Source organism: Larimichthys crocea, chromosome VII (assembly GCF_000972845.2).
Source record: "Larimichthys crocea isolate SSNF chromosome VII, L_crocea_2.0, whole genome shotgun sequence".
NCBI classification, from domain to species: domain Eukaryota; kingdom Metazoa; phylum Chordata; class Actinopteri; family Sciaenidae; genus Larimichthys; species Larimichthys crocea.
In genome coordinates, this window is record NC_040017.1 from 349382 (window position 1) to 373494 (window position 24113).

Sequence of the window (24113 nt, forward strand, 5' to 3'; positions counted from 1 at the left end):
TACATTTGTAGACATGTTTTTTCAAAGAAAGTAAATGTTTATTTAATATCCTTCAAATATTCCAGTAGAATTTCCAGTTAGTATAATTATTATTTCATTATATTGTTAGAAAGGCCATGTTGTTTTAATCACTCTTAATTGTTCTTGAAAGAAATACTATTTAGTTTTATTATATTTCCGGTGAATTTCCATTTTCCCCACGTTTATGAATGCCTCATAGTCATTCCGACGGTCATTGAACGCATCTCGCATGTGTGTAGTTTAGAGCAGCGGTCCCCAACCACCGGGTCGCGACCCGGTACCGGTCCGCGAGACATTCCGAACCGGGTCGTGACATTGGGGGGAAATTTAAAAAAAAAAAAAAAAAAAAAAAAAAAAAAAAAAAAAACAAAAAACAAAAAAAAAAAAAAAAAAAAAAAAAAAAAAAAAAAAAAGGAAAGAGAGAGAGAGACCGAGACGCCTCTGTGGGGGGGTCTGAGCTTGAGGGGGGACGGGACGGCTGGGGAGGACGTGGAGAGGAGGAGGATCAAGAGGGAATGGAGGAGACCCTTTGGATGCCCGTTTTCCGAGGTCTTGGATGGGAATGGGCGGGGGTGGATCGATTGGATGCGAGGGGGGGGAGGAGAGTGACTTGGGAGCCGTGACGTTGGAGGACGAGAGAGGATGGAGGAGAGATGAGGAAGAGGATTCCGCCCCCCCGCCAGAGGGAGAGTTTATTGTAAAATGATGATGTATAAAAATATTTTGTAAATAAAAAATGGGCTAATTTTTCATGTTAGATAAGCCTATGCGTGGACGCTGCATATTGCATTCGGAGGCCGAAAGCACGTTTTAGTTTTTCAATGATGACTGTCCCCGCCCTCAACACCTAGGCTACTTTCCCACAGCGCTGTCTCAGATCAGCTCAGTTCTTCTCACGGTCAGCGACAGAGTGTACGTCAGTGGTCCCCAACCCCCGGGCCGCGGACCGGTACCGGTCCGTGGATCAATCAGTACCGGGCCGCACAAGAAGTAATTAGTTATTTCTGTTTTATTTAATACGGTCATTTCGAAATAAAAAAACGTTTCAAAATAAAAGACCGCTCGACTTAGACTGGGACTATAATAAAGGGGGACTTACTACTTCATCCACAGTTGGTAGGAGAAGAAGAAAATATTACTTAATACTTAATGTTTTCTTCTTCTCCTACCAACTGTAGATAGAGTAGTAAGTCCCCCTCTATTATAGTCCCTGTCTAAGTCGCGCGGTCTTTTAGCGGTCCGCATTAAAATTGTCAAGCGTTGACCGGTCCGCAGTTAGGAAAAGGTTGGGGACCACTGGTTTGGAGAGAAGTATATAGCTCCGCTAAAGAGCAGTGTATGATGTATTTCTTGCCTGTCTTTTTCCTATATCCTGCATCGTGGTTTTATTGTGTGTGAATGAGAAAAGAATCAGCAACCCTGGCCAGATCACCGCGCACGTTGTGTCATTGCATAAATTGCGTCACGCCACTATTCGGCCTTACTATTCGGCCACTTCACCGAAAGCCGAAATGGGCTTTTGGGCCATTTTTGGCCAAAAATTTTCAGTGGCCGAATTTTCGGTGCATCCCTAGTTTTTTAAATGAATTTTCTAATCTGCCTATGTCGCCATACATTGTGTATGATTTCAGGATCACTTTATTAGAAAATGGTACAGTAAAAGAACTTGAAAATCACCCCAGAAGTAGCTAGGGACATGTAGAACAAGAATCAGGTGGAGCTGTCAGAAGACAATTTGATTTGTTTATTTAATGACTTTTCTAAATCTGCATATGTATTTTAGAAAAGAGATTATTATTTTATTTTTGAGTTTCCGTGGTGCACTTGAAGGCACCATGAAGACGCTCACACACTTTACCGTACAAACCGATGTAGTTGGGCACTAGATTTTAGCCTTACTGCAGTACTGTATTATATTGAAGTTATTGATTAATATTCCTAATAAAAATTCCCAGAAATTATGAAAAGTTCTAGTAAACACTAATGTTGTTGGTGTGGCTCTGAGGATGGCTCATTTTGATGAACATTAGGTTGTATCTTGTTGTCTATCTTACTACGGTTGAAAATATGCGTGTTTTGTGTTTAAACAACGTTTCACTTAAGGTTATTGATGCTGGAAGTGCCAATATCTTTCTAACTTTACCGAAGTGCAGTGGCCAATGTGGCACCTTTCCTGATCTCGTAATTTTACGAGATCCTGATCTCGTAATTACGAGACAAAGTGGATTGCATTCACTGGATAAAAGTTTTTATCCAGTGAATGCAATGTGCTGCCGTGTCTTCTAGTGCTCAAGTGACGCGAAGTTGTCCTGCAGGTTCCACTTAAAAGTCAGAATTCTGAGAATTTTTTTTTTTTATGTGGCCCTAATCCTCTTCCGTAGAAATGTCTTGTGGAAATTGTGACTGTTTATTTTATGGGTGTTATTGTGATGATTGTTGTCTATTTGTATAAGTGAAATATATATAAAGTTCAATAATAAAAGCAGTAATAAACTAGAAAACATGTATAAAAAAAAGAGAGAGAGAGAGAGAGAGACAGAGAGAGAGAGAGAGAGAGAGAGAAAGACTGGTTTCATATCAGATCAGATAAAAACAATATGTTCCTGAAGCTAAAGCTACCCTGAGCTAACACACCAATACACTCTAATGAGGACTGATGTCGCTAGCATGCTAACGCGCTAATCGCGATTAGCATCACAACTTTTACAAATGACATGGAGTCGGTGCAGAATTAGAAACACATACACCCGTATTTACTTTCTGTAGGTTGCAACAACAGCTAACTAACTTACTCTCCACTGACTTAAGTTATTGTTAACATTAACTGTGTGAACTTGTCAGGGCCGGTCCTGGCTATGGGCAATGTGGGCGGCCGCCCAGGGCGCATTCTCCGTGGGGGGCGCACGAACGCCCGAAAAAGCAAAAAACCACGGTAATTTTCGATACCGCTCATTAAGTTAGCGGAGCGGGCGCCCCGGCAGCGGGGTGTTGACAAGGCAGCGGGGGGGCGTCGGACAGACCGACGGGGGCGCACGCATCCCGGGGCGCACGGCGCATCCAGGGGCGCATGGGCGGCCGTTAGGGCGCACGAGAAAATGTTCGCCTCGGGGGGGGGGGGGGGGGTCGCCCAGGGCGCAAATGTGGCCAGGACCGGCGCTGGAACTTGTCATGAACTAGCTTTGTGTCTGACTAGCCTGCAGCTCACCTGGCAGCATTATCTCTAACAGTTAAGACTCGGATAAAACTTAAAACAAGAAAAGTACTTACGTGTCTTGTATAGTATAATTCCTGGAGGAATTATAATATAAAATAATATAATATAATATGTTTTTATTGTAACAGCAGACCTTTTTTCACAGCCGCCATTTTGACTTGAAACAGTAGTTTCCAATTATACTAATTAAGGTTCCATACCATTTAGTGCAGCTGACTTTTCAGTGAACCAACATGCAGCACAGCAAGCACCCTGACTCTGTTTGACCAGAATGGAACCAGACGTTAATTACCTTAAACAACACATTGTGGTCACTAAAACCATAGACATATATACATAGACGCAGCATTGAGCGGGTTGGTCGTTGGTCGCGATACGTCAACGGGTCCGCCATATTGGATGTGGCAGATCTGCCCGTAAACTAATACAAGGAAATGGACTGAACTTCATAAAGCGCCTTTCTACAAAGTGCTTTAAGTTAATGCCTCTTATACACCCATTCACACACACACTAATATATCTGGGAAACAAACAGGCACCAAAAACAACGTATGTAACTTTTAAAGTGATGATTATAAATGTTTACTCCTTATGTAAGCACCAAACCAACTATGTATTTTTCTAATGCTGAGTGTTTACAGCTACTAATGTGTGTAACACTGTTACTGTGATCTAACATTATTTTATTTAACATTTAATCTGTGTCTATAATAACCAGATCCTGAAATGTAGATGTGACATGAAGAGTACTAACGTTTACATTTAACTGATTTTGATTAATCGCATATATATAAATACATATATACACACATATACATACATACATACACACACACACACACACACATATATATATACACATACACACGTATATATATATATATATATATCCCTGCTGCAAACAGCAATAAACATGAAATATAAAATAAGTTTAAACAGATCTAAAAGAAAATACAGCAAGTATAAACAGTATAAATATGACAAATATAAACAGATATTCACAGTGTAGATGTAGCAGTATAAACAGTGTGAATATATCAAAAATACACACCGAGGGGGGTGCACATTGATGAACATATATACACGGGGGGCATTGATTAACATACATATCTATACAGCTATACAATTGCAGTCTGTGTGTGTGTTTCCAAGTTAAAAACCTTGGTAAAGAATACTCTTGCACTGCTTTTTCCGTGTGTTGCCACTCTGCAACTTAAGGGCTGCGCTCTACTTTGCCACATCCAATATGGCGGCGACGTCGACTACGATTTAGTGCTCAATGCGGCCTCTATGTATATATGTCTATGACTAAAACCACTTGCTGAAGTGGTCTGGGACCTGTTTATTGGACCACATATCTTTTGTAGTGTAAACACTAATATGTCCTGGGCCCACATTGAAGGAACAGCTACTCAAGTGATGACCTGCAAGTCCACAAGTCCACAATTACATGTTTGGACTGGATAGACCTGATAAGCAACAGACTGTCAGCATGTAACCATAATATCCCCAGACTTTGTTTAAAAAATCTCAGTATTGATAGTTGTGTTAGACAAAGCTTGATAAAATTTATAAAACACTGTCTAAAACAAATTCTTAACTATTTGTGCTTTCTTGTAAATTCTGCAGATGTTATGAAGAAAAACATTGTGCTGGCTTATTCCAGCTGTTGGCTTCTACTGTTCAAAAAAAGAACATATTTTGTCCTTTACTTCTTGCTCCCATAGATTCATTGTGGTTTTGAGACAGCTGTCTCTGAGATTTCTACCTCCACTGAATGAATGAATTTGAATTTGTGGTGTCAAATTTGTGTCAGAAGTGTTGATCTGATTTATTGCCTTATGTTAATCTCTCTTTGCAAAACAATAAAAGCAGCACACAGAGGAGTACTTCATTATTACTTTATTCACTCGACATTAAATACAGATGCATGTTGCTTGATAGTTTATGTATGTCATACAGTTGATTCCATCACTGGCTGCGATCTTGTGTTGATGTACGGTGTAAGTTGCTTATTCACCACTTGGTAAATTTTAGAATGATTTGCTCATTTGTGCTTGGAATGTAACATCCAATACCTGCAAATAAGATCCATACAGTGTATTATAATCTGATTTCCTCTAAAATCACAACAAGAAAGACTGATGGATCAACATTTTCATAGTAAACATACCAACATCAGGCCTTATGATTTTGCCATCTTGAGTCTTGACCAGTAGCTCCCAGTATGTATGGTCTTTATCATTTCCAGCCACACCATTCACGCTCTCCAGGTATGGGCCATAGTTTGGATCCTCTGTGTAGGTGAACCTGCAGGATAGAAACCACAGCTTACTTCATCTTATCCCTACATATCCCCAAAAGACAAACAAAAAACAACATGGAGCTACTAATACTGCTAAGTATTAAAAACTGTAAATTCTCCACTCAATGACATCCAGCGCTGAGCTCCAGTCACTTAAAGATGAACCTTATAGATGCTGAAAAGCAGTGTTTCACTGCCCTCTCTGGGTCAAACTGTAAAATCTGCTGCGTCTTGACAGTGGTGTGGTTGGAAGAGGAACAGTTATTCATCATACTGGCTCAGTATTTGGTTACAGTTTGGCTAAGCTGTTTCACTTATGTGACAAAGGACTATTTGGCACACATACGATCTTGAGTCGGAGGGACGTCACTATAAAAGCAAAATGTATATTTTGTGAAAATTATAGAAAAGTATTTTGCAGACTGTTGAAAACTATCCATCAGCAAGTTCATAGTGAAAGGTGATCTTACAAATAAAGTTTCATATCAATAAGAACTGATGTTATGGTCTTACTTAAAGTTTGAATTGGAGTCCATGAGTCGCTTCAATGCGCCCAGTAGGACCCCTCTGAAAACCACATGAGTACTGAAGGTCACAGGTGGGGTGTTTGCTAAGCTGTTCTCCACCACCACTTTAATGGGAACTGAACTTCTTCCTGAATTATAGATGGAAGCATGATATGCAGTATTAATGTAAATCATTTGAAATGAAGTTTCATGAATTATTCTGAAGCTTACCTTCAGTCAAAGTCCCGGGAAGCAGCAGAAGCAGCATTGCTGCAGAGAGCAGAGCTGGCGCAGTCATCGTGGTCGTTGGACGGGAGACTTTGCTGTAAGCTCACAGTGACTCTGTTTTATTCCAGTCATTGCTGTTTACATATTGAAGTGGTGTAAACTGTGGGTGTTGATCTTAGTTTGAAAAAGCTGATAACATTTTCTTCCATAAAGCCACCTCGAAGGTCACCTTGGGCTACTGTTATGAAATCATGTCTGCCCTGTTAATTTTGTTAAGTCAAGTGTCTCTTTCATCAACTCCCTATGCTGGTGTTTTATTAAGGTTGTAAAAACAGAGTAAAATTAAGTAATTAATGGTTAGAATAGTTACAAATATCTGACGTTGCAGTGATAAATATTTAAAGCAGTAATATTTTCTTTTACTGATTCATTTGACACTGACTTTTTGTCAGAGCGGAATCAAACATTAACATTAACTGTGTGAACTTGTCATGAACTAGCTTTGTGTCTGACTAGCCTGCAGCTCACCTGGCAGCATTATCTCCAACAGTTAAGACTCGGATAAAACTTAAAACAAGAAAAGTACTTACGTGTCTTGTATAGTATAATTCCTGGAGGAATTATAATATAAAATAATATAATATAATATGTTATTATTGTAACAGCAGACCTTTTTTCACAGCCGCCATTTTGACTTGAAACAGTAGTTACCAATTATACTAATTAAGGTTCCATACCATTTAGTGCAGCTGACTTTTCAGTGAACCAACATGCAGCACAGCAAGCACCCTGACTCTGTTTGACCAGAATGGAACCAGACGTTAATTACCTTAAACAACACATTGTGGTCACTAAAACCACTTGCTGAAGTGGTCTGGGCCCTGTTTATTGGACCACATATCTTTTGTAGTGTAAACACTAATATGTCCTGGGCCCACATTGAAGGAACAACTACTCAAGTGATGACCTGCAAGTCCACAAGTCCACAATTACATGTTTGGACTGGATAGACCTGATAAGCAACAGACTGTCAGCATGTAACCATAATATCCCCAGACTTTGTTTAAAAAATCTCAGTATTGATAGTTGTGTTAGACAAAGCTTGATAAAATTTATAAAACATTGTCTAAAACAAATTCTTAACTATTTGTGCTTTCTTGTAAATTCTGCAGATGTTAGGAGAGAGAGCAGAGCTGGCGCAGTCATCGTGGTCGTTGGATGGGAGACTTTGCTGTAAGCTCACAGTGACTCTGTTTTATTCCAGTCATTGCTGTTTACATATTGGAGCAGTGTAAACTGTGGGGGTTGGTCTTAGTTTGAAAAAGCTGATAACATTTTCTTCCACAAAGCCACCTCGAAGGTCACCTTGGGGTACTGTTGAAATCATGTTTGCCCTGTTAATTTTGTTAAGTCAAGTGTCTCTTCCATCCACTCCCTATGCTGGTGTTTTATTGAGGTTGTATAAAGGTATTTTGCAACCAGGGCCATATTTCCCCATGTTTTTGTGTCAGTAAGTGACTATGGAACAACAATTTCTGCAGTTTGTCCAGTATACATACAATCAATGTCTCGTCATATTTGGGGATCTGGTCAGAGTAGAGTCCATACAGGGGACACAGTTGTTTCTCCCACCCTTGAAATAATAGGAAAGCTTGATTTTTAAACAAGTTGTGACATCTTGCAGTGCTTGTTGTTGCTACATTAAAAAAAACAAACAGAGTTGGATTGGGAAAAGACTGCACAAATTATCCAATTATATAGAGTCATTCCCACATATGTTCTGCTATCTGGTTGAATCAGCTGGTAAGAGACACGATGACGCTTAAAGCAACACATAGTTTTAAAAATATAGACAGCTGCACACTGTGCATTTGTTATGATTTTATTACATATGATCAAAAACTAGCAAGTTGACAACTTTGCTAACAGCCAAACATCAACAAGGTCACCAACAGCAGACACAGCAGCAGCGAATATTACTGACTAGTCCAACAGCAGTCAGCCCAGCTCAGTGTCGGTCTTTCAGCCTTTTATTTCACCAAGAGCAATGACTAAAAGTCAGTCCCAGGTTTACTCTTGTCCGGCGGTGTCTTGCTCACTCACTCTCTCCTTTTTTCTACTTAGCTTCTTTTGTCAATGTCCTCTTCAGTCTCCTCTCCTCTTCCATTATGTCCATAGAGGCTGCTGAGCCTGGTTACACTGACCTTTTACCCACTGACTCCTGTCATGTTTATGTCCCATGATGACACCTACTGCTAGATTTTGGTACTACATCTACATGCATTCCTTTGTTTGTAACGTAGCCCATTGCCTGAATTCACTCAGTCACTCGTGAGTTTGATAAGATGCATGCAACACAGTTGTTTCCTCGCTCTGATCCTTGGAGTAATTACGTCCGTAAGTGTCAATGTCCGATTGTTGTTCAATGAATGAGATACTGATGCTTATAAAACAGTTAGCGTAACATTTCTAAAGATAATAAGTAAACAAAATGTTTGTTTTAATGAAAGAATACTTGTGTGTTAGCATGACATGCCTAGCCACTCTGTGTATTGCTAACTAGCAGCCTAGCAGCTAGATAATGTTACATATGAGATTGTTAAATCTGATAACAGTTGTTTACATTAATGTGAACATGTCTGACAGCTTACAGATGTGTCACTTGGTGACTTTCTGTATTTTTATGTCTCTTGTAGTTTTATGGATCTAAATGGAATGAAAGTGAGAGATGGAAAAGAAGTGAAATGAGTTCAAGTAAAGTTTCATGGAAGAAAAGTCCCGCTCTTAATTTTATTCTTCTTAGCTATCTATCTGTAAAACAACTTTAGTTGAAAACAACGTTACTTATTATTATTATCATTATTTCAATTTTATTACTATTGTTGTTGTTGTTATATGTGTGTTTGCGTGTATATATGTTGTTTGTCACTTATAAAACAATAAAAATACTTGGGAGAAAACAACGTTACTCACACTCCCCCAAACATCGCTGCGATAAAATGCTGTCCCCAGACGATGACAAAGGACAGCTAACACTGGACATGCGGTCACAAACAGGCAGGTCCAACGTGTCAGTGGCTAGTAGCGCCGCAATGAAAGCAAAAGCCAAAGCAGAAGCATTTAAAGTAAAGATTGCTTACGCTGAGAAAGAAGCCACAGTGCTTAGAGAAAGAGCCCGTATTGAGGAAGAAAAACAGAGAGTGTTGGCTGAGGCAGCATGCCGCCAAGCAGAGGTGGAAGCAGACCTCCACATTCTACAGCTGCAGAAGGAGGCATCAACAGCGTCTAGAGAGGCAGAGGTCTACCAGGCTGCAGTCGACTGGGAGGACCTTGATTTTGGATTTAATCAAGAGAGAGCTCAGTGTACCAGAGAGTATGTGCTCAACATTCCAGTGCCACATGCTCCGCAGCCATTCCCCGAACCACGGCCTTCACATAAGCCACCCAGCCGTCCTCAGCCACCAATCATTCTTCAGCGCCCTCTCCAGCCATGCCCTCATGGAGCAAACGACTCACAGCCAAAAGGAAACAATGACATCAACCAACCGGTCAGCCCAGCACCAGTTCGCCCTCCAGCAGTTCGCCCTGCACCAACTCCAACACCAGTCCAACACCAGCTCGCAACCCACCAAGTCCCTTTTCTAATGAACGGAAGTCTACAACGGGGCACCTGCTCCATTGCCTGACTTCGCCACCTACCTGATAAGGAGAGAAATGGTGAGCTCAGGACTGATCCAATTCGATGACCGTCCAGAGAACTACTGGGCATGGAAAACATCTTTCCAGAGCATCACACATGACCTCAACCTAACGCATCAAGAAGAACTCGACCTCCTTGTCAAATGGCACAGCCCAGAGTCATCCACACAGGCCAAGCGCATCAGGTCAGTCCAGGTAACCAGTCCAGCAAAAGCAGTCGACATCATCAGGGAGGACTGCTACAGCTGCCCTGAGGTTATCGAGCACGCCCTGCTGAAGAGGCTTGAAGATTTCCCCCACGTCTCGAACAAAGACCCTCACCAGTTGAGAGTGGAGCGGTCTCACACCTGGACATGCATACACACACACCGCCCGGGGTGTAAACCCCATGGTGAAAATTTTTTCGCTACAGCCTTCAAGAAAAATGGGTTGCACAATGCTCCAGGTACAAAAAACAGTACAGGGTAGCCTTTCCACCCTTCTGTTTTTTTGTGTAGTTCATCTGCAATCAAGCTAAGATTAGAAATAACCCAAGTTTTGTCTTCCCTTTGTCCAACTGTGCAAACAGCATCAAGGCAGACAAGACAGGCAAGGTAAGCAATAAACTATCTATCTTTGTGAAGAAGACTGAGGTGTCATCAGCTCAAAACTCCCACGTCAGCCATTCAGAGAAATCAGCTCATGAGCCAGACAAGCAATTCCCCATCTATAACAAGCCCCATCCCCGCTTTAAATGCCTCACCTTTAGGAACAAACTACTGCATGAGCACAAAGCCTTTCTGAAGGAAAACTTAATCTGCTACCGGTGCTGTGCCTCCACCAAACATTTAGCAAAGGACTGCAAAATGTCTGTGAAATGCAGAGAGTGTGACAGCAAAAAGCATGTGTCTGCCTTGCACCCTGAGCCCACCTCCTTACTGCCTGAAGAGACCAAAGGCGACCCAAAACAGCATGAAGAGCAGCTCAAAGTCACGGCCAAATGCACCAAAATATGCAGCACTTCTCAACCTAGGTCATGCTCCAAAATATGCCTGGTGAAAGATTTCCCCACAAGTCATTGTGAAAAAGCCCAACATGTATATGCAGTGTTGGATGACTAGAGCAACCACTCACTTGCCAAGACACAATTCTTCAACCCGTTTGGCACCAAAAGCAACTCCTCTCCCTACACTCTGGGGACGTGCTCAGGCACAGTTGAGACGGCGGGGACAAAGGCCTGCAACTTCACAGTGGAGTCACTTGATGGGAAGTCGACAGTGGCTCTCCCTCCCCTCATAGAATGCTACTCAATGCCGGACGGCAAAGCAGAAATCCCGACACCTGAGATAGCCCAGCACTTCCCTCACCTCGCTCCAGTGGCAAGATTCCACCCGCAGATCCAGATGCTTAAATCCTTCTTCTCTTGGGGATAGACATCTTACAAAAAGTACGTGAGCAGTACAACGGGCCCCACAACAACACCCTATGCACAGCGCTTAGATTTGGGCTGGGTTATTGTGGGAGAGATCTGCCTTGACAAAGCACATCAGCCTGCTAAAGCCAACGTCTACAAGACAAATGTGCTGTCCAATGTCAGAGCTTCATTCTTCACTTCTGTCTTCCTTGCAGCGCACCTTTCAGAGGAAACCTGGTATGAAAGAATATTTTTCTGAGTTCATGCAAAAGGTGATACAAAACCAGCAAGCTGGTGAAGCAGAGCATGGCACAGGCGCCAAGGAGTTTGTGCTATGCAACTTTTATTTTAACGACGGGATCACCTCCGTGACTAGTGAGGAAATAGCCATAGACCTGCTGAAAAGAATGCAGAGAATGCTGTCAACAGCGAACCTGAATCTTCACAAAATGGCATCCAACAGCACCGCTGTAATGGAGGCCTTCCCCCCTGAGGACAGAGCCAACAAACTCAAAAACCTTGATCTGAGCTCTGATCCTCTACCCCTGCAGCGAAGTCTTGGCATTAGCCGGGACTTGAAAAGCGACTGCTTTACATTCAGGGTGTCAAGAGGCACCCGACCATTCACACGACGAGGAACGCTTTCGATTATTACAAAATGCAGCATTATTACATGATGAAGTGAAAATGTATTACATAATGGAGCGTTATTACATAATGTGGTGTTACAGGCCTCTTTTTGCACACACACATGCACATATATATAACCTAAAATATACAACAGAGTGTATTTCACTGTGAGTATACTTGTTCAATGGGTAGTCTCTGTACATGTTACTTATTTGGAAGTAGTTTTTACAATATTACATAATTTGTTTTGGGAATACAAACCGAGGAGAAGCCTAAAGAAAGTCGCACACTTGCATATTTTTCATATCATTATTCTTTAAAGCTTGATTGATGATTGTCCTACTGTCTGCAACAGCACTAAAGGCTCATTGAATGAGTTTCATAGAAAGATTGCTGAGCGAGGGGGCGGTGTTTAGCTCGGTAGCTTAAGCAGCCGCCCCATATGCGAAGGGTCGCTGCGGAGGCCCAGGTTTGGCTCCCGAGCTGTGCGGCCCTTTCCCGCATGCCACTCCCCATCTCTCTCCCCACATTTCCTGTCGATCTCCAGCTGTACTATCAATAAAGGCCAAAAAAACTTTGCTGAGCGAGGCCTGATATGGGGTAGCTCCTCCTAAAGTCAATATACTGCACAATCTGTACACATTTTATTTACATATAGCACAAATAAAGTATGTTTCAGTGTCTTTAGGACGATGTTCAGTTATCTTGTTTTCTCTCTTCTTGGATCTTTACTTGTTATTGATTATTGATTCATGAGCCACAGTAATGCTGCATTGTGATTTGTAAGCTTTAATAAATTAAAGAAATATAAGTGGGGAATAGGTTTCTGGAGTAAAGTCACCTGTGGTGATTACTGGCCCCAGACTGTATCTAGAAAAGGAGAGATGGGAGAGGTATGTGCAGGATCAAATACAAGAGAATGATAGGAGGAAAGGGAGAGTGAATGGATGAGAAAAGGGATGGGCAGATCAAACAAATGGTTCTGGAGAAAAAGAGAGGGTTGGGAAAACTGAGACAAGTATAAGTTTAATAGAGAAGGGTTGAAAGGTTTTGTAGCCAGCATCAAGCAGCCTCTTGAGGTATTACAGTTTTTTGGCACCTCCGCATTGACTTCATTTCCCAGCCACAGAGGTTGCTGTTTGTTGGACATACACAAATCCTTGTAGCACACGGATCATCTTTTGTTCTGGTGATTCAACAAGGACGTTTTCAAAACTGCTGGAGTCAGAAAAGAAAAAAGTCCAGGAGAGCGCTGTGCTGCAGAATGACTTGCAGCAGAAGTTAAAAAGGATGGAACAACAACTCCTCCAGAAGGACAAAGAGATCCTGGATCTTCAGAGGAACAACCATGATCTCTTTCACAAGCTCACAGTTTCCAGTTAGTGCTAAATTTCAAAGCAACAACACTTGACAGACCCAATACAACGCTCTGCAGGAGAAATTCACAGAGGAGATGGCCACTAAACAACAGAGCTGAGAGGCCACCGAAAAACAGCTCGTGAAGGAAAAGAAGAAAGTGGAGGAGCATCACCTGAAAATGAAAAATGAGAAGACAGAAAAAGACAAAAACCAGGAAATGAAAAATAAGGACAAACAAGAGATTGAATGACTCTCCCAGAAGCTCACAGAGACAGAAACTAGTGAGCTGAGGAGCTGCAGAGTTGAATTTCTCCAGACCTACAAAGCTTGGCAGGGAGAATACAACGCCCTGGAGGAGAAATTCAAAGAGCAGTTGATCCAGAAACAACAGGACTCGGAGATGATATCTAAACTGGTGGAGGAGGAGAAGAACTCCCTGCTCCAAAAAGAAGAGCACTCAGAGAGGAGTCAGGAAGAAAGAGTAATGAGTAATAAGGGAACTGTCACATCAGGGACATAAACAGAGGAGAAGAAGAAGAAGGGATTTCTGAGCTAGATCCACAAAAAGAAAAGCTGTGACAGCCAAGCTGAGGGGGAGGAGCCTCCTTGTTGTTCGACTCAGGTCGCACAACACTAGCTTCCTCTTCCTGCCCCCTTCATTCCTCTATCTTCCCTCCATCCCCCTGTTCCTCCCTCCATCCCTCTTTCCACCATCAAGAAACATCACCATCTTGTTTCTGTGTGGAGTTCTCCAAGTGTCTGCGTGTGTTTTCTCCTGGTGCTCAGGTTTCCCCCACAAAGACATTGTCAATGAAGAAAAAAAGATCTGTCATTGTATCCCAGGCTCCTCAAGAGATGTCAAAGTGAACTGTGCCATTCAGGGCAGCACAGAAACATCACCATCTTGTTTCTGTGTGGAGTTCTCCAAGTGTATGCGTGGGTTTTCTCCTGGTGCTCAGGTTTCCCCCACAAAGACATTAAATGTTCCATCAAAAAAAATTAAAATTCAACTAAAAACAACCCCAAAAAACAAAACAAATATAACTTCACTCATATTTCTGCATTGTGTCTTAATATAAATATTCTATAAGTAGAAGAAAGTATGATGACTAAGATGTGCTGCTATCTGACATAAAATATCACTTTTTAAAGATATAAAATTTTACATTTCTGCATTAGCATGTCTAGATATTTGTTTTATATTTTTATGAGTTGTGCACTTATATGAAGACAAAAGCTTGTATATATGTGTGTGTGGCCTGCAGTCTATGTTACACAATACTGACACCAAGAAATGAAAAGTAGGCAGAAAGCATGTACATGACTAATCACCATTTTTTGTCACCTTTGTCTTAACACAGTTCTGCATTATCTTTGTTGTTTTCTCTTTGTGATTGTAAGAACATGTGTGATGAATATTGCCATTCAACACAGAGTTAATCTGTATACAAAACACTGGACAAATGTAAGAAAATGTAAAAAACAACTAGGCTAACACTTTATCTAAACGTACACATATTTACCATTAACTAGTTGGTGGAAAAACGGTAATGCTTCCTAAAAAACTGTATGTAAATGTAATAAATTGGCATTCATCACAACAGGCATAAGGTTACTGTATGGGTATCTACATGCTTGGATGTATTATGTAGAGCTGCAATATTTAGGGGACTACAAATACCAAAAGGCATTTGGAAGGCACAGGTTTCTTAATGTCAGCAGACTTCAATATAAAGAAGATTTAAAGAGACAATGAGAACTCAAAAATAGGACAAGTAAATTAGAAAACTCAGTCAAAATAAATAATATAGGATTTCTTGACTTTCTGGTTAGATGTGAACATCAGTGTCATTCTCATATCTGTACACTGAATACAAAGCCAGCAGGCTGTAAAGTACAACAAAACAAATAAAAAATGCTGCTTGTTGTTACAGATAGAGACTGAACAATACAATTATAGACACTCAAGCAACAAAATGAAAATGAACTGGAAATATGACTCATAAAGTGACATATGAAGAATGTTGGCCTCATTTTATAGAAATGATTTGAACATGATGAGACAAGAGTGCCACAATTACAATCTGCACCACTAATAGGACACTTACGTAGAAATGAAATTAAAGCATCTCCCCAAAAGATAAAAAAGATTCCATCATGACCAAGCAGCACAATTCTGGTGGGGTTTTTTTTTACTCTGGAAAAAAAATATCATCTGATATCAAATATCAAGAAACATCTGCCCAGCTTAACAATAATGAGATTGTTTAACCAAGCCTGACAGCAGCCAGGTGTCATTCCTCTTCAACGTGTTATTTCAAAGGACTAATTACTAACAAATTAGGTCTTTGTCACTTGTTAGACTCAGTCATGTCTGCACGTTTCCTCCAGGCCACAGCAGCAGAATAACCTTGATTCTCTTCACAGAACAATAGGTTAATAAGGTATCAACTTTTTTATAGAAAAAATAAACAAATAAAACTCCACCATGTGTAATTTCTCACCATCATGTAGATCTGTTATCATGACTGTGTATGTTACACTGTGGAAACGTTAAAACTGTAGTAATAAAACTACAGACCTGTAGCTAAAAATTGGTACATGCATAGAAAAAGTTACGTTATTATTATTTTTTGCAGTTTAAAATTCAAGGTTTAATCAGTCCAGCCAAAAGAACCATGTATATCCTTCATAGCACTGTAGATGGAAGATTTTGCACTACATCAACCCCAAATAAGGTTGAAGTGGTCAAGTCAAGGAATTGCAACCAGATATAGATCAAACCATCCCCAAAAGATGTCTTATATCATAAAGAAACTCAGAAAACTGACTGTTGTTAGGGTGGTAATGTAGCAACTGGACTTTGAAAGCAGGAGGCTTGAGGCATAGGTTAGAGGCAGACCAACCAGTGATCAACCACAACAACACAGATGTGACAGGTGGAGAATGTATCTATACATTGTGTGGTGCTGTAGAGTTGTCTGAACATGCCAGGCAGAGATATGCAGTCCTTGTTGACGAGTCATGGCTTGTTGCCATGTTTGTCACATCCCCAAAAACTGTGAGGAATTCAACCGTCTCTAACTTCCACAGGATGTATAACAGCAAACACACATGAACACATGCCTTACATGTCACACATGTTACACACACACACACACACACACACACACACACAATTATTGACCCATTTTAAGATCTCTAAGATTTTAAGACCTTAAGATACCAGATACTCTATTTCATTTCACTTTAAAGGTCCAGTGTGTCAGATTTAGGGGGATCTATTTGCAGAAGAATATTCATAACTCAGTTTTAATTTATGAATAATCCCTTTAAAGAATTATGTTTTTGTTAGTGAACTTTTTATATCTCCAGATGCAGACCCAGTCCTCTATGTTGAACTGCCATGTTTATACAGTAGCCCAGGGTGGACAAACTAAGCACTGACTTTTTTGGGGCTGGGAGTTTCATGGTCACCATAAGAGAAGAGTGAAATGAGGGGTATAAATCCTACACACTGGACCTTTAATCAAAAGTATTTTTCAAAAAAATCAAAACAATTTATCCCAAATAATATATCCTCCAAAATTAGGATGCTAGCTCCACTTACAGGCTGTGTCTTACAAACTACAATCATGATCATCATGCTAAGTTTGAAGAAACCAACACAGATGTGACTGAAAGCTGTGGGAAAAAAATAAAATTTGAACTTTAGTAAGGTAAGGCCTAGAATTCATTTGTATGTGTTAAAATTGCCATTACACCAATAAGGCTTTAACATTTCATCATTTTAATATATAACTACATTATTTTTTTTTACAGATATGATAAATGCTGTATATAATTGTATACTAATAGGTGTGAAATGAGTCTTCAGGGGTAACAGGTTATTGAAAAGTGGGTTACATAAACATAAGCCTACAACTGTCACCTGCGATAAAGATTAAAGACACAAATCCACATTTCTACAAAGTAGAGGAGTCATCATGTGACCCGGCTCTGACAGCAGGGTCTGTACAGTAGTTCAGTGTTCCTCCTCCATTCATCCTGCTCCGCCCGCCCCCACCCCACCAACACCAGCATCACCACCACCTCCCGTCCTGATCCGCCCTCTCTGCTCTGCTGTGCTGTGCTCCGGCGTGCATCGATGCTGTAGATGCGTCAGACTGGAACAGGCTGTGTTTGGTCCTGAATGCAGCAGCCGGGGAGGATAACAACATCCTGACAGACACCGCGGAGGACAGCGACACTTCCAGAGGCAGCACTTCGACGTAAGCTCCTCATTCCGCCTGTTTCTCTCTCCTCGCTGTTTTTAGTAGATTCCTCACAGGTGTGACTTTACATCTCATGACTCATCTTCTCTGGAGCGAATGTGCCACCGTCCTGCCTGCACCCTCCTCCCTGTTCACTCACACAACTCTGATGTCTTATCTTGGGTTTAGTCCTTTAAAAAGTAGCTGATGTAACACACAGCAAACGTCTTCTATTCAATCCAGGTAAACAATAATGTTATTTATGGCATTCCAAATGTAGCTTGTGGGCTATGTCGCGTTTACTTTCAATTAACTAACTAAATAACCATATATATATATATAATTTTTAAAGACAAACAAATAAACAGTTTTGTTTTTTTTAAGGTTGGGTACTGAATGAAATTGAACGGCTGAAATAACATGTTAAAAGATGTTTAAGATACCATTAAAGTTAAAGCATTGAAAGGAGTTGAATTGTCTGAAGTTATGTGATAAATTGAGATGAATTAGTACCAGTTTAAGTGCATGAACTGATAGGATGTGTAATATAACCTTTTTTTAGATAGAAGATATTGATATTTCAGAGTTTGACACTCATTCAAAACATATTTTAGCATTTCTGCACCTCTGTTTCTGTTATCAGCTGACGTATACCGATATCTACAACAACAACCTAAAATTATACATAGATTTAAATATATATGCTAATACATAATAAAACTAAATTTCTATACGGCTGTTTGGGGTTTCTTTGCATTGGAGTCATAGTCAAATTAATTATCATAAAATGAGCTTCTTTTTTTTCACACATGTTGTAATAATCACTGACATTAGTGCTATTGCAGTACTTTAGTCTTATTTATGAACTTATTAGCTGCGTGACTGGGATACTTTGAACTTTACACACTCTCTGCTTCAGCTTCTCATAAGTGAAGTGCTGCTGTAGCTTAGAAAGCCTGTACGTTGTAACTCTGACGAGGAATGTATGTGAGCTTTTAGATCTTTTTTTTTTCTCTGTCAAAGCCTTTTCATTCTTACACAGTCATGGGAGACCAGCACTATTAACCCACTTCCCTGGGTCTGATCTTAATAATCCTACATTCAGTCTTCTCACATTATGCAAGAACAGCCATTCTGTTCAGGCTGCTGTTCACCGGCTGAATAATCAGACCATATCTGAGGTTAAAGAGGCTCCATGCATAGCCTCTTTTCTGCATGCTGTTGTGTTAACTAAATGTTAGCATCCAGTCAACGCAACAATACTAACTCTAACAGTGTGTACAGCATGAGTCATCTTTCGGCATGTTTAAAGGTATTCATTACCGCTACCTTCCCCCTACATTCTCATTTGTGTTTAGTTAAAGTCTTCCGACTCAAATGTATTTTGTGACTTTGAGCTATACAAATAAAATTTGATTTGATTTGTGCTAGTTTAAATATATAATCTAAGTCTAAATATATAATACAAAGCATGTGGATATCAGATGCATAATTATTTATTATGTATTGCTTTATCCACCCTGGAGGAGCTCAGCAGCCACAGAGTATTAAACATTTGACAACACACTAAACATTCATTTATTCATTTTCTACACCCGTCTGTCCTCATGACCGCAGAGCTGGAGCCGATCCCAGCCTACACCAGCTGAGAGGCGGGGTACACCACGCTCAGGTCACCAATTCATCACAAGGCTGACACACAGAAACAAACAATAATTCACACCTTTAGTCACCAATGGACCTGCATATTTTTGGACTGTAGAAGAAAACAAAACATACAAACCATCCAGCTGAGGGGTCCAAATCCAGAACCTTCTTGCTGTAAGGTGACAGTGCTAACCACTGCACCACAGTGCCGCCCCCGCACCAAACATTATAACCAAAAAAAGACAAAGAAATGTGTGGCTGTTACTGCACGGAGTGACAGCCAGTGTTGTAGTACAGGTATACTCACTTCTCCAGTGTGCATCATTCAGTAGCGTTCTACGAGCAGAATTTATTTTATTAGGGTGGGTGTTATGATGGTTGCATAGTTTTCATGAGTGGCTGGAGTAAAGAATAAGTAATACTTCACTCAGTATGTAGTTGTTTTTTTTTCAGTCTGTAGGTCAGCATTTACAATCTGCATCTCTTCTGTTGATTTCATAATGATCCTTACTCCTTCCTTTTGGGTGAGCTTAATGTGATCCTACATGTCACTGTAAATAACAAAGGGGGATTTATCCTCTGCGTACCCACATCTCCAGGCCCCACTACACCACTGGTGACAGCAGTGTAAAAATGGAATAGTATACTTCATTTAGTTGTTCTGACAGGTACCTAACTGGAATCAGGAACTCAAGCTGGAGAGGAGTGATGCTGCAGGTGGCATCTGATATCAAATACAAGAATTATAGTTTGTTCTTTAACTCAGTGGGGTGGTGCAATGTTAAAACACTAGTGAACACTGTTGTTAAGACCTTTTTTCTACGTTGTCCTTTTTTTTTTAATAATATAACAGCCCTAGAGCTGTATAATACAGTGTACAAAAATATAGGCATCACCATACACCACTCACAACCTAAGCACATACTTGCTGTCCACGCCCCTCCACTACTTTATACAGAAGATGTAGCTCTTCAAATTAAAAGAAAAAGGCATAAGTAAAAATCAGTACAGAATAACGAAGAAAACAAGAAAAACAACAGTTGCAGAGGGGGAATTCAATAATAGAGAACGACCATGTCTGAATTATACATTATGGCTGGATTGAATATTTGGAATAGAGTAGACTCTGTGTGCAGAAAGGTTATATTATAAATGACCTTTTATTTGGTAGACATGACATAATTCATCAGTCTACCTAGCCAAAGGTTGTTGTACATCTTTCCATTGCATGGCTAAGCATTTGTTGGCTGTGAAGAGAGCAATTCTAATGTCCTTAAGCACAATGAGTTTAGATGTCCAATATGAGTGTAGACATGGGCAGGCTGAGAACATCTATATGAACATGCCGATTTCACTTCTACATCTTGAACGCAACTTAAAAGACTGGGGTTTAACTCTGTGCCGCCCTTCAGGGGTTTAGTATATTCCGTGAATGAGATTGTATTGTGTAAGTTTATGTTTGACTACTAAGTAAAGCGCTTCCCATTCAACTTCCTCAAAATTACACTGAAGGTTGTTCTCCCATTTTACCCCTAACACCTCCCAAATTCCTGAAACTCCTTTAATGGTTGTAGGTGGCCATCTTATTCTGAGATGATAAAGTACCTAACCTGGGTAGCCTGCACTGGGTGGAGAGCTCTTTGAAGTCTAAAGGACCATAGTCTTATGATACAATCTCCAAGGGCTTTAGGTAAATGCAACCATTTCTTCCTGAACTTGCTGGAAGGAAGTTGTTGCCAACTTTTATATGCAATGGAAATGATTGACCATGTTGTTATTGTTGGGATCTTTGTGGAGTTTGTGTGTTCTCATTGTGCTTGTATTTTCACTGATCAGTTCAAAGACATGCAGGTTAGGTTAACTGGCTGTAGGTGTCAACATGAATGGTTGTCTGTCTCTGTGGGTCAGCCCTATTATTTCCTGGCAAACCTGGACACATTTAACCCTAAGACCACACAAACCTATTGCTTAAAAGCTTAAACATAGTCAGCTTCAAGCTGTGTCTGACTGTTGTGTGGTATCAGTATGATCAGAATACGTAAGACACATCAACCCATGCTCACAACTCATGCAGAGGATAAAAATAACCTTTTCAGATGCACATCTGCAGCAATTCAGATTGAAAATCTCCACTGAAGGTGACTTTTTGTGAAAATAAAGTGGCCTATTGTTATTACACTGTGGAAAAGTCTGATGCCTTTTTCAATTCTGCTTTGTTTGTAATAATTTAAAAATAGTTGGATAACATTAGTGGCACCATGACTGAACACCGAAATGAAGGACCATTTACCAAACCTTAAGCACTAACCCAAAGAAGATGATGTCACCATGTAGACCAAGTGATCTCTGGGAAATGATATAATTAAAAGATGTCATCTCCCAGTGATGGTCAGCGTATTCTGGGAGCCATGTTGTAATTACCTCAACATGCCTCATCAGTTTGTGGTTGCCTACATTTCCCAGAATGACTTGAGAAATTTTCCACCAAAGTTTCTGCTGCTCACGAAAGAGGGTTTTATAGTCATGGTAGATTCATGCTTAACATGATGCTCAAACCTCAATTTTTCAGGTTCTACATTTCTGTTAAAAGAAAATCATATAGTAGTCCAGGTGAAGTGATGCTAACCTTGGCTATTCTATAACATGGGGTTTCGCTTAGACCTGTGAAGTAGTGCAAAAAGCCTGAATGATAGTGGATGTTTGTTTGAGCTTTATTTTTAGTGCTGTAACCCAGCACACACCAGGATATGTGTTTTTTCATCTTATTTCCACAAAGTCCTTAGATCAAACGTTTGTTCTGAGTTCATTCCAGTTAAACCAGGCAGTTGGCATGATTTTGTATAATGACCTCGATGTCTCCATTTAGCTGTGTGGAACTGACTACTTTATTTGATTCTAATGAGCCTTTAATCCAGCTGTATTTGTGCATCAAGTCTTAGAGTCAGATACAGGTGTAACAGCGGTACTGTAGATAATCTGAAGCAGGATGATCCCAGGTCACTGAGTTCTCCTTCCCTCTCTACCCTCTCTGGACCTTCCTTCATCCAGTACACTGCAGTCCCATCCAGGTTGACTCGTGACATGTTGGCATGTGTAAACTGTCTCTCCATTTCATCGCCTTCTTCTCATCAGGATCATTTGAGAACCAGAAAAGACTTTTCTTTGGCTTCTCTCTCCTTGAAAAGAGGAGGTGTGATCCGGAGGGCAAGTGAAGGATCAGTCAATTCCCATACATTAGCTTGGCTTGGTGCTTGGTAGTCTACCTGAGTCTGCAGATTTTTTCCCAAGCCAATAACTCCAGCCCCCTCTGGCTCCGAGCAGATCAAGGGTAGAAAAGAAAGTCCAAAGGGGATTAAGAACCTCATGAGTGATTAAATGAGACTTCTGCCTCAAAAAGGACAAATTACTGTACCACCTCAGACTTGGGAACCATTTTTACAGTGGTCTGTGCAGAACAAAGTAGATTAGACGTATCTCCATTTCGATAATCATTAAACACCTCGCGATCACAGGGAGATTGCATATTTCTGCTTCTTAGAGTCCTGCCAGGACATTGGAAAAGGATTTTGTCTGACGTTGGTCATTCCTTAGCTATCTTTTCCCAAATAATGTATATAAATCTCCATTGAAGATGGACTTATAACAAATCTACCACCAGTAGAGGTGTCCATTTTATGCAGGAACAAATCTTTAACACTAAATCCTCAAGCTGTAGTGACTAAACTGAACCATCAGTGTCACTGATCAAAGTAACTTTTTGCATTAAAGATCCCCTGAAAGGGATATTTGACTTCTTAGACCACAAAACCAAAGAAAAACAAGAAATACAGCGCAGACATACAGAAAGAGGAGGCCATATTATACAGAGAAATATTAGTTTTCCAGGTGAATAAATGTTGAAACCAGTAACTAACAGCAGTGAACGAGGGACAGCTGTATTACACCTTAGCAGTTATTGTGTCTGTAGTGGTGACCTATCATTTAATCCATATACATATTAGTAGTTTGAATGAAACCAAAGCTGCTGAACTTCCTTTAAGAAATATGACATTTTCATGAATTCTCTACATGTCTGAAAGACACGTCACTCTAGAAAGATAAGATATGTCCACAGGCTTCTTGTCCGTTAAGATAAACTGTATTTGTATAACTGTTCTAAAAATTATGATTTCTTTTTGAATAAATGCTGGTTAATGAATTTTCTGCTTCCAGTCTGTACTGTACTTTGTTTGTTTTTTATTTTAATGATGAGAAATGTGATGTTTAATTCCCGTATTACACGTGAAACAGACAGACGACTATTCTTTGTCCAAGCCAGCTTAAATATTTTAAAACAGTAAAGTTGTACATTCAAAAACACATTTACCCTGAAGTCTTATACTGTTGGCTGCTCAGGCACATATGTCGTCAGTTATGCATAGAGTTGAAACAATTTGTTGATTTATTGATTAATCAGTGGACAGAAATAATCAACCATCATTTTTGTGTCTGATCATATTGATTATCTTCTCCTAAACCTTATTACGCTTTGGAAAAGATGTTGCCCGCATACGGAAAATGTATCTGTTGATCTGAGAGTAGGACAGGATGCAGATAGTGGACTCTGCTGTTGGAGTGTTTTGTATAGCCAACCATCAGCTGCCAGCTCTTCTCTCTGACTTTCCCCTGCAGTATAAGCACATCACCCTGCTCCTTACACCAAAAAGCCTGTGAATGTAATCCAGGCAACAACTAACTGGATTGTAATTCTTATGAGAAGATTTGTTCACACCTCTGAGAGGCCTGACTACAAATGTCTTTATCATAAGTGATATTGAGCTGTCCGTGCTTACCAGGCTTTCTACTCAGACACACATAC

At 40.3% G+C, this 24113-nt stretch overlaps 2 protein-coding genes across 2 annotated transcripts in view; one reads left to right on the forward strand and one right to left on the reverse strand.

The window, feature by feature from the left end:
- Positions 1 to 5121: 5121 nt before the first annotated feature.
- Positions 5122 to 6375, reverse strand: tcnba (transcobalamin beta a). Its single transcript, XM_010753739.3, has 4 exons — positions 6278 to 6375; positions 6054 to 6195; positions 5409 to 5545; positions 5122 to 5313 (listed from the first exon to the last, which is right to left on the reverse strand). Exons 1-4 carry the CDS (start codon positions 6342 to 6344, stop codon positions 5252 to 5254), a joined length of 408 nt encoding a protein of 135 aa, XP_010752041.1. The 5' UTR covers positions 6345 to 6375; the 3' UTR covers positions 5122 to 5251.
- An 11047-nt stretch (positions 6376 to 17422) lies between these two features.
- LOC104937503 (ATP-binding cassette sub-family G member 4) overlaps positions 17423 to 24113 on the forward strand; it is a 28357-nt gene continuing 21666 nt past the window's right edge. Inside the window, exon 1 of the mRNA XM_010753740.3 lies at positions 17423 to 17626. The gene's annotated coding sequence lies outside the window, so the exon portion shown is untranslated. The remainder of the gene's footprint in view (positions 17627 to 24113) is intronic.